Source organism: Takifugu rubripes, chromosome 6 (assembly GCF_901000725.2).
Source record: "Takifugu rubripes chromosome 6, fTakRub1.2, whole genome shotgun sequence".
In the NCBI taxonomy this organism is placed as follows: Eukaryota; Metazoa; Chordata; class Actinopteri; order Tetraodontiformes; family Tetraodontidae; genus Takifugu; species Takifugu rubripes.
In genome coordinates, this window is record NC_042290.1 from 8,167,457 (window position 1) to 8,178,664 (window position 11,208).

General features: G+C 44.0%; 2 protein-coding genes across 3 annotated transcripts; one reads left to right on the forward strand and one right to left on the reverse strand.

The window, feature by feature from the left end:
- Nucleotides 1-65: 65 nt before the first annotated feature.
- LOC101078307 (proteinase-activated receptor 1-like) lies at nt 66-3,905 on the reverse strand. Its single transcript, XM_003965388.3, has 2 exons — nt 3,728-3,905; nt 66-1,803 (listed from the first exon to the last, which is right to left on the reverse strand). The coding sequence occupies exons 1-2, from the start codon at nt 3,795-3,797 to the stop codon at nt 554-556; spliced, it is 1,320 nt and encodes a 439-aa protein (XP_003965437.2). The 5' UTR covers nt 3,798-3,905; the 3' UTR covers nt 66-553.
- Nucleotides 3,906-7,408: 3,503 nt separating this feature from the next.
- On the forward strand, nt 7,409-10,489 carry LOC101078530 (proteinase-activated receptor 3-like). Of its 2 annotated transcripts, none has more exons than XM_029837773.1 (2): nt 7,409-7,562; nt 8,820-10,489. In XM_029837773.1, the coding sequence occupies exons 1-2, from the start codon at nt 7,505-7,507 to the stop codon at nt 9,881-9,883; spliced, it is 1,122 nt and encodes a 373-aa protein (XP_029693633.1). In that variant the 5' UTR covers nt 7,409-7,504; the 3' UTR covers nt 9,884-10,489. The 2 variants fall into 2 exon arrangements, with proteins under 2 accessions (XP_029693633.1, XP_003965438.3); XM_003965389.3 differs by lacking the exon at nt 7,409-7,562 and adding an exon at nt 8,105-8,390.
- Nucleotides 10,490-11,208: the final 719 nt, after the last annotated feature.

The following is an 11,208-nucleotide window of genomic DNA, read 5'->3' on the forward strand; positions in this document are numbered from 1 at the left end:
TATTTGGTCCAGCAGGGGGCAGCGCCCCCACCATATATACAAACGTATAATAAATAAGGAGACAATTTGCGCAGCAGTTTTATGTAACACCATGAAAATACAGACATCTAAACAAAACAGGAGTTACATCTGGAGAATATTAATTTTTTTACAAGAATACTTGACTATAAAGATAAATGAGACATGACTGGTGCCTTTTTCAAAGGCAAAAGATGAGCACTTTTAAATGTACACTGAAGCAAATCTATAAAAATAGCAACATTTTAAACAATTTCCTTCCACTTAACATAACGAGACATTTACATTTAGCTTGAAAGCTGATTTAACGCATAGAGTGCAAAAAAGGTGTTTTCCATCAAATATTAAGCTGAATTCTAGAGAAAAACAAACACTCTTTTTACGAATACTTGAAGCTTTTTGGTGGTTTACTCTCTTATTCTCCCTCCCTTGGAGGACACGGCAGGCCAACAATTCTTTTATTACTGATGCACTTCATAAAATATTTAAAAACATAACCCACAGCCCATTAAATCCACTCGAAGTGATCCGTCCATTAGATTAACAGTTTCTTGTACTGGCCGTTGAGGTTTTTCTGGAAAGTGTCTGATGTCGTAATTTTGCTGCTTTCTGTTCGGCTGGATTTCATATTTCTTCTGCTGTTGAACCTGGATGATGAGTGGCTGCTGCTGCTGTGGCTGCTGCTGCACTCTCTGGTTTTCCTGCAGGTGAACGCGCTGGACAGTTGTTTCTGGCACTGGGATGATCCAAAGTAGTACACCAGTGGATCCAGGAGGCAATTAAGACTCCCCACGCACAAGAACACCAGGTACAAGGCGTAGGAACCATCTGGGGCCTCCTGGATGATGTCCATCCCTTCGTGAATCTGCAGATAGTGCACTAACAGGAGACAGTTGGTGGGCATGAAGCACAGCAGGAATATCACCAGCACCGTCAGAGCCATCACCATCGCCCTTGTTTTCCTCCGCGAGCGCCCTGGGACCCCACACGGGACCAGGCTCAGGGACCAGATGACCTTTGCGTAGGACACCACAGTGATGAGCAGGGGCAGGAAGAAGAGCACACAGCTGAGGACGAGGAAGTAGAGCTTGTAGCTCCAAATGAGCTGGGAGGGCTGCACGTCGTGGCAGGTGGTGATGTTCAACTCGCTCACGTAGAGGGTCTGCTCAGACAGAACGAGGGGCACCGAGCCAACGAAGGACAGTATCCACATGGTCACGCAGGCGATGGTCGCGTTCCTCGGCCTCCTCCAGGCCAGAGAGTCGATGGGGTAGACCACGGCCAGGAGTCGGTCCACGCTGATGCAGGCTATGAGGAGGACGGAGCAATACATGTTCCAGTAGAAGGCCGCGGTGACCACGCGGCACATCAGAGAACCGAAGATCCAGTTGTTGCCGCCAAAGTGGTAGGAGATCTTGAAGGGGAGCAACAGGGCGAAGAGCAGGTCGGCAGTGGCCAGGTTCAGCATGTAGATGACCGCCGGCTTCTTCGGCCGGATCTTGCGGGCGAAGGCCAACACGGCGCAGATGTTAATCGGCACGCTGATCAAGCAGACCAGCGTGTAGAAGGAAGGCATGAGGACGGTGGACATGGGCCCCTCCAGGAAGGACAGGGCCAAGTCCGACATCCTGGGCTGGTTTGAGCCGGTCACGTCCGGCCTTCGGGGCCTGACGGAGAGGTTGGAATCGGTCCCGTTGTCGTCCATGAACGGATAATTCACGTCAAAGGGCTCATCCGTGAATGAAGGGTCCGATCTGAAGAACGTCTTCACCACATGCACTGTGTCTGGGGACAGAGACGGAGACAATCAGGGTTTGATTTCATCAGCTCAGACAGTCAGTCATCATGTTTGTTACCTCAGCAAAAGACCGGTTAAATAAACATGTTTAATAATGGAAAACGAAACAATAACAGCAATTCTTATGGCTAAATATTTAGTTTTGTACTTAAAGTTTCTAAATGTGAAGCATTAAAACAGGGGTGTCCAAACTTTTTGCAAAGAGGGCCAGATTTGATAACGTGAAGATGCCCGGGGGCCAATAGATCCTTCTGATGTTTTTTTAACCAGAAAAGTAACATGCAAATGTACACTATTATAAAACTATTTTCATTGTCACAATTCTCTTTATTTTTCAAATGGCAGTGTAACCAAATATAAGCCACTCAGGCAGACGTGAACAACTCTAAAAACACAATTCTGCCTTTAATTCATATCTGGAGAGTCAGATAACATTGAAGACTGAACTGTATGGAATACCTTAAATTTCCATGAGTTTGATAAATGTAATGCAAAGTTGTCTGTTATCATTCAAGTTTAAAACAAGTAAATTTGCTCTTGTCTTTTACAAGATCTTTCAGAGTAATAGTTTGTGTCACATTTACAAGTACACAACATCAACAGTTATAACCAAAATCTTAAATCTTAATCTAAAGATGTTTAATTAAATGAAAAAAGTGCCATTAGTCCAAGTGTGTAAGTATGCTTTTGGCTTTTCACTGTTAATAGTGACAGATTCAAAACATTCAATTACAGATTGATCAAGAAACCAATAACTTGCTGAATCTAATGAGAAGGGTGATACTAAGATCTGGATTTCAGTAAAGAGGCCAGGTCTGGTTTGAGGGAAGTAGTTGGGATGCGTAAAATGTCACGTAAGTGGGAGTCACTTAGTTTTAACCTCAGTCGGTTCTTGTTTAAGTTCATGACAGAGAATGTCTGCTCACACAAATATGTGGAGCCGAATAAGCTCAGCATTTTCTTGGCAAATGTTCGCATTTCTGGAAACCTGCCTTTATCCAGCTGCTCGTAAAAGTCAATAAGAGAAAGCACACTGCAGCTCGATGAGCTCCAGCTGCAGCTGAGGAGGAGCATCATCAGGGTCCACGGAGAAGGGAGAAGAGAAAAGCAACATGTCCTTTTCAGTAACGGCAAAATCCCGAAAGCGTTTGTTAAATTTCATTGAAAGAGACGCGATAGCGGTTGCGTAACTCATCATTTGCGCACCTATGTTGTGTTGTCGGTGGTGTAGAGCTTTAGAAAGTTAAAATCTTTGAACAAGGCCACAGTCTCTTGACAAATAAGACAAACCCAATTGCCTCGATTTTCAGTAAAGAAGTACTGTGATTTCCATCTTTCTTGAAAGCGGCGTCCCTCACTATCAACTTTCCTCTTTTTCTTTGCGGTCGCCATGACTAATAAGCGGAGAAGGGTTTGAGGCAAGGATGCAGAGCCAGACAGCATTACAGTGGTGCTGCCACCATGTGGTGAAAGGAGGAATTACATTTTAGTGATTTACTGATTCTGTTAGTGCCAGCGGGCCATAAATATTACGTTGTAAGACTGAAGTTGCGGCCGTATGAAATCTTTGGACATGCCGGACTTTGAACATGCCTGCATTAAAAGAATAAGAAGATCCTCCCCCCCAGGTTACGCAACTAATGAGACTGTTCGCCCCACAGGAAAAACGCACTTATTTCATTACTTTAATCGCGTTTAATCAATCGATTAAAACTAAACAACAGCAGGATTTGGTTTAATCGTGCAGCAACGGAGCTGGAATGTTTGACATTCATCCCGTTTCCTCTGAAACTTGTATGTAATTGTCGTAATCGTGTCATGTCAGTCATCCTCACATCATGTTCGCATCTTATTACCAAAACTTGCGCGCATTCTCTGGCGCATAAAGAAAATGAACATCAATCTTCTCACCGTTCATGTCTGCAGCCGAGGAGACGAGCGCGCACGCCAGAACCGCCAGGAAAGTTTTGGGATTCCACATTTTATCAAATCCAGACGCTATAACAGACCCAACGACCACTGACCACTCTTGTCTGTGACTCACTCCGCTGGTTTTTTCTGGAGTGTAGTCGCTGCTGAGTCTCCACCCGCCGTCCAACAGGTCCAAGTGTCTGTCCACCAATCAGCTGCGGCCTGAAGCAGCGGCCTGAAGAATTCCTGCAGCCTGACGTCACATTTCCCGTATCCTGACCCAGTCAAACCATTAACGCACCGGCCCCATTTCAATGTCGACAACAATTAAATATCAAAAACTCTGCTGTTGTTTAAAAGTTGAATTTGCCTCATAATTAATGATTTGATGTTTACTGACTGACAACATTTCAAAAGAGCTGTTTTAATAGTAGAATAATATTAATGCCAGTCATGTTCAACAGCAGTATATATTTATCTGTGATTAAAATTAGAAGTGCTCTGCAGTGTGTTTTCGGATTTCCTGAGGCAGAAATAAAATTCTGCTGAAACCTGTGCACACTTGGATGTGCAACATTCAAGATCGCTTTTATAAATATTGATGCATGTCCCCTCCGTAATGTCCATCTCATCTCACTGCATCTGACAATTAGCACTCTAATTTAAATCCAATATCTACAACAACAGCAACACCAAAACCACCACCACCACCAACCACAACAACAACAACAACAACAACAACAGCCCTATTGATTTGGAAAAATCCACTTATCCCTCAGCAGCTACCGAAGGTCAGGTTTGAGGCAGGCATTCAAATCTTACAACGTGCACTCTCACCACTAGATGCCACCAAATCCTGCACACGTAACACTTAAACACCCTTTCAAGTGGTGACCTACGTATGTTAGCCCAGTTGTCACTTACAAAACTGTTCCGTTCCTTTCTAAGTATGGAAACAAGTATGGAAACATGGGACATGCTAAGGAAACCACACATCCCTAGAGATGCTGAAGGCTTCCTCCATTTACAGGCAGCAAAAACACCATATATTACATCTGTTTGACACATATGTGAGGAATTTGGTCTATTTGTATCTAGGAAAAACATGTAAACACAGTTTTTCCTCCACAAACAACCACAATCTTGATACCTCACTTGTTTTTGTCGAAATGGATTACTCGTGGGAACTATATACTAAATGTACTCAGACTTTAATGGCCTCCTTTCCCAGGAGATTACATGCCATCCAGGGTAATTACCAAATGTTCGTGCTGCGTCTGGTCAAGATCTTCAGGCAAATGGGTCCAGAGTTAGCAGTAGCCACAGAGGCTAACAATGAAGTTAACTGAAAGAATGCAAACATGTGCCTGAGGTGGAGAAATGCCCCGCTTGCCTTCCCCGAGATAAAAAGAGAGTCTGATGTGAACAGGATAGGGTGGGATTCATGACTCACGCTGAACTTTCTGTCCTCTGAGACTCAATATCTGAGCTCGCAGGCAGCCAGACTCAAGTCATTTCCTCACAATAACGGCCTTCACAGTGTTTAACACATCAGTCTGTCCTCAAAGCTGCCAAAGCAAAGACACCGTCATTCGTCCGCCTTTACAGTTGGATTAATGTGAATTATCTGCACGGAAAAAGCAGAGATGCCGTCTATGAATGCACACCATGAACTCTTGGGGAAGGTTTCCCACAATTCACAAGTCACAGAGGAGTTTGCAGCTGGACACGTCGTCCATTTCAGAGGTTTTGTTGCTTCTGGAGCCTGCTGACTTTCTAGCTAACATAACCTTGCTCCTTCTCCTGGGAAGAGGGGAGTCAGGATGCAGACTGTGGGAGACAGCGTCTAAGGCTTGTTCAGTGGCACAGATCACAAGTTCAAATGCTGTTGTTTTCTCAGTGCCCCACCCCCACATCACCCCCCCCCCACTTCGTCCACTGAACATTAGGTGTTGAACTGTGGGGGAGGTAAGGGCGAAAACAGGGCGGCCAACAGCAACACCAGTGAAAAGGATGTTATGTCGATGAAAGTTCAGAGGAGAGAACATCTTTTGCCGTACATCTTTGCTCCCTGGCCGTGAAAACAAAAAACAGCATTTGCTTATTTTCCTATGAGGTCACAGCTGCTCCTTCACTGAGAATTAAAGCCCAAATTTGAGTGAAAAGGCCTCATTCACAGTGCATGAAGACTATAATGAGCATCTAAAGGCTGCTGCTGATGTGTTATTTTAGCACAAGTCAACAGGAAGTGAAAACATGGTCGAGTAACCCCGTGCTCGGGTCACGCTAGAATGTTCTGGAGGGTTTGCAGATATCTGCTGGAAATAGAAGGCAATTTCGAAGGAAACGTCATCAAAACATGTTTGGGAGGATTTTGCTGATATCAGATATCAGCTTCCTGAAGCCAAGATATAAAAGTGGCCACTGACAACATTGTAATTTTGTGGAATCAGAAGGTGGGAGGTTCACAAACTCTGCTCCTCGTTTTCTGTCCTTCTCTGGAGTGACTGGGCGATGGTTTGCATTAGACACACTGTTGGTGACGCAGACAGAAGCAGATGCCGACGCCCCCGTGACTGTCCGTCTCATCTTCATCCGCTAATTCGGGGCAGATTCAAGGGGGCAGCAGATTCAGTGGGGAGCGGGAACCTTCCTCCCCCACTCACATTCTCTGGGTCCTCGAGCACTCATGATACAGTGGTTTTCCATTTGTGATGTCACGCAGCACAACAGACAAACGAAGACTGAATTTGATCAACACTACAGTGGAACAGACAGAACACCACTCCCCATTTATTCTCTCCCTGACTTCTGCACTTTCAAAGCTGATCCCAGGACACTTGAAATTCCCCACATTTGGCACAAACATAACCAGCATCCAACTCCGAGTGTGTCGGTTTATCTCATGTGGCCGCAAACATCCCGGGACACATTATCAATCTTTGATTTCAATATCTATTTTCCAAATTTGCCTGTGCCGACAGCGACAGATGCAGAAGCGGTGTCGATCATAAAGGTCTCAGTTTCTAATGACAACAGTCCCGTGCCAGGGAAATGGAGAGAAAACAGAGTAGATATTCAAATCATGTGCAGATAGTCTGTAGAACTCATGTGTCACTCTGAACCTGTATTTAAATAGAGGGGGATGCCTTTGTGTGACGATTTCAATGGATGTTAAATTTCAGAATACCCTGAATACATAAACAACCATCTGAGGAACTGTTTGAACTATGGACATCAAAATAAAAACTACAAAAACAGCAAACACCTTTTAATGTATCCTCACAACTCTGAAGGATATATAAGAAACTCTCTTCTTCGTGTGAAACTAATGCTTAAGAAACAATAGGAAAGGGAACATAAGCGTCCAACAATATGCACATACTGCCCTCGTGTGGCGAAAGCAAACAATGCAGTTCATTAGGTTTTTGCTTCCTGTACGCAGAAAGTTTTTTTTCCTTAAGAAATAAAAAGCAGTTTTCCGCTAATCACGAGGATGAATGACATGTTCCACCTGACACGCTGAACTCCACCAATTTCATAAAAGAAGACATCATTGTGCTTTAGCGCTGACGTATGTGACTATTTTTAATGTGACAGGAAGCAGGTGTTTACTGCTGATGTGCGACAAAGCATCTCCTTCCTCTCCCCTTTGAAGGCTTGAGAGGAAATGCCTCATGCCTCCCCGCTGTACGAGTTCAAAATAGTTTGTCTGTTAAATTTAATTTGAAATGGTGCTATTTTGTGTACATGCATTTTAATGCATGAGAACATTGGATGATTTGGATTGATATCAAATGGATTCCCAGGAGAACCAGAAATCTCACCGACTTTGGTATAAGACCATCTTTGGTGCGCTCAGATCGCATTCTCGGTTTGAGTATTGTGTGGCGTTTAAGCCGGCGATGACGTCAAGGTGGGAGGGGTGTCTAAAGGCACAGCCGCAGGGGGTAAAAACACGGCCTGTTCTAAACAGACAGGACGAAAAACAGGGCTAAGGTCACATCTGCTATCAGCTGGATGTTGATTTCCAGATGTTTTCACATTCGTTCATTTTCAGGCTCATAAACAAACATGTTGGAATGAGAGAGAAAAGTTCTCATGTTCAAACCATCTTATCGACTTTACAGACGTTTCCTCAGTCAGGGTCCGACTTCCGGCTCCTCATATACCCCCAGAAATCACACACACACACACACACACACACACACTAAACCCATAGTTTCTAAATCAGCAAGAGGGACAAACTAACAAAGACAACCCAATTGTTTGTATATTACAGTTATTCACTGCTGGATATGAGCGAGAGTCTAATCTGGAATAGATTTAGAGTCGAGAGATGATGAGTGAGCAGATGTGGCACAGATCCGGATCAGGGGTGTGACTTCGCTTGCATGTTCAAACACAAAGCAAAGGCAGTCCGCATTCCGCGCAACCCGACCTAAAAACAAGTCAGAGTTTTTTTCTAGGGGGAAACACAAACCCCAAACCAAGTAGCAGCAGGCAGCCGAGACACAGACGATGAGGAGGTGTTGAGTTGAACTCTTGGAGATGAGAAAGGTTTTTTGAGCTCTTTTTTGACCACAAGGTAGAAAAATGGCAAAACATTTTGTCTTTTTCTTCATTCTTGTCCTCTGTCTAAGTGCTACGCTTCAGAAAGAGGGTAAGTGGTGCGCGTGAATGTGTGTCGTCTGGGTATTTTATCAATCAGGATCTCAAGAACAGGCTGGATCGTCAGCAGTGGAGACCGTTGTGTCATTATTACAGCATTGTTACAAGGAAATAAGTTTTATAATAAATAACTGTTTTAAGGCTTTTAACTATCTCTTCTCTGTCTCTTAATTGTTTTTAACACAACAGTAGTTTTTTCACTTAATTTTACCACCAAATTACACAAAAATAACGAGGACTTAGGCTTTTCACTTACAAAGAAAGGAGTTTTACCACTTATCAATGATTTGATTGCAAATGAAACCTTTACCGAATCAGAGCTGTTGTGGTGAATCTTATTATACAAGCTTGGCATGGATTAGAATGTGATTAAAGCATAATGAATACTATTAATAATAAGACTTTAATCCTTTTGTTTTAGGGAAGAAGAGAAGAAAAGTGAAAAGAAACAGCTCTGATGTTGCTCACCCAAGAACATTTTTAGGGGTCCCTGAGAAGGGTTCCATTTTATTTGCCCTGAATGGCACGCAGGCTCCCGTTTTCTCCAATGTTCCTCCTGCACTGGAGTTGCTAAGCAACATAACCAAGATCTACCTCGACAGCCCCCTGAGCACTCGGGTCATCCCCATTATTTACATACTGGCCATGGCTGTCGGGATGCCGGCTAACATCGCCATTTTGTGCATGCTCGCTACCAAGCTCAGGAAGGTGTCTTCTGCGATCCTGTACTGCAGCCTGGCCGTCTCCGACCTCCTCCTCCTCCTCTCCCTCTCCTTCAAGGCTTACTACCATCTCCATGGAAACAACTGGGCGCTCAGCGAGGACCTGTGTCGACTGGTCACGGCCTGTTTCTATGGCAACCTCTACTGCTCAGCCCAGACGCTGGCTTGTATCAGCATCAAGCGCTACATCGCTGTGGTGCACCCGTTCCTGTACAAAAGTCTCCCCAAGAGGACGTGCGCCACCTGGATGACAGTGGCCGTGTGGGGGGTGTTTGCGGCAGGCATCGCCCCGGAGCTCCTCGTCCAGCAGAGCTACTGGATCCCCGAGGTGAATCGCACCACCTGCCATGATGTATTACCTCTCAAAGAGAGCACCCACATTCTCCTGCTCCACTCCAGCCTGTTTCTCACCATCTTCTGCCTCCTGCTGCCCCTGGTGGTCACGATTGTTTGCTACTCCCGGATCATCTGCGAACTGAACCGGTCGCACCACGACTGGTCCGTATACATCAAAGCCAGCTCGCTGGTGTTTGTCATCTTCCTGGTGTGCTTCACTCCTGCCGGAGTGCTGCAACTCTCCCACCATATACAGCTGTTCCTGGGTGGAACAGAAGGCCTGTACATGTACTTTAAAGCAGCCGTGTGTTTGTGCTGCCTTCATGCTTGTCTGGACCCCTTCCTCTTTGTCCTTATGTCCAAGTCTGCAGGCTCCAGGCTTAACTTCAAGCCTTTTGTCAAAATGAGCGTGAGTCTTTCTGCTTAGGAAGATGGACGTTTAGGGTGAAATAAGCTCTTTGGCTGGACTCCAAAGACAATTTTCACTGTGTGAATTTTCACTTCTGCTAGAGAGGTCAGAAGGTGAAACATGTTATTGTATACTGTACACTCAATGATATATTGAAAAAAGTTTATATTTATGAAATATTATATATATATATACACAGACACACAGACACAGACACAGACACAGACACAGACAGACACACACACACACACACACACACACACACACATATACTGTATAGTTGTTTTCCATATCCCAGAGGAGGATTTCACTTATGTATTAATGACTAGTTGTGGTCTAATCTGTGAGCAGAGCAGAAAATAAACAGATTTTTAATAGCATACCAGAAGTAAAGAACAGTTTAATGTGCACTTGCCTTCAGAGGTATTCCATGTTCGGATGTTGCAGTAAATGAGCAATATTTGATAAATGACAGTCTGATGGCAATTTTAGGGCTGTTGGATGTGTTTTCATTAAACTTTGTGGAGATTTGTGCCTTGCAGATCATTAATCTTGGTGATATGATACTGTGATTTATGTTGTGATCCATTCCACATTTCACACCAACAATAAAATGTCAAAGTAGCCCTGCGTCCCTTCATTGGTTGGAAAATTTAGAATTTTTAAAAAATATGTAGTAGATCAGTGCTAAGTTTGAGTAGAAATAATATGATCTACTTTCATTTCATTGCCTTGTGATCACATGCAGAAACAGTTTTTCTTTCGTTTTTGAAAAATGTCGTCATCTTCTGGTGAAAAATGTTACAGCCACCAATAAGTAGGCCCACAGCTGCTCAAATGGGAGTCTTTATTCAATGTTTAGACACAAGATAAATCCACCTATGCTGCGTTCAGCTTTTCTTATTAAAATAAATCATATCAAGGACAGGTCTTTACACACACTTGCACTTGTTTGATTGCAGAGGCTGCCATATCTTTTTCTTAGTTCCTGCTGATTAATCTGAAACAAACCTGCCAAGAGTATCTGCAAAACTGCAATAGATACAGTTGTGTCTCTTTGCAGAGATCGACCGCCTTCCCGTAACAAACCAGATGACGCACGAGAATGATACATTCACCTTTTGAACTTTTCTGCTCCTCCTGTGGAGGAACAGCGAAGACACCAACAGGAAACACACAAACAGCAGAAGGACGTCAGTAACAAACATGCAGGGTCGCAATAGAGAACATTCTGTTTGGTGGGAGGGCTTCACACAAGCAGACGGAGGGAAATAAAGCGTCAAACACACCAGAACAGCTGCATTTCATTTCAAAGAAAACTCTTGTTACCCTTAATCAACTTT

Coding starts and splice junctions, on each gene's coding strand:
- LOC101078530 (XM_003965389.3), top strand. CDS start 8,324: ATGGCAAAACATTTTGTCTTTTTCTTCATTCTTGTCCTCTGTCTAAGT. Junction 8,391..8,819: donor TGCTACGCTTCAGAAAGAGG/GTAAGTGGTGCG, acceptor CTTTTGTTTTAG/GGAAGAAGAGAAGAAAAGTG.
- LOC101078307 (XM_003965388.3), bottom strand. CDS start 3,797: ATGTGGAATCCCAAAACTTTCCTGGCGGTTCTGGCGTGCGCGCTCGTC. Junction 1,804..3,727: donor CTCGGCTGCAGACATGAACG/GTGAGAAGATTG, acceptor CTCTGTCCCCAG/ACACAGTGCATGTGGTGAAG.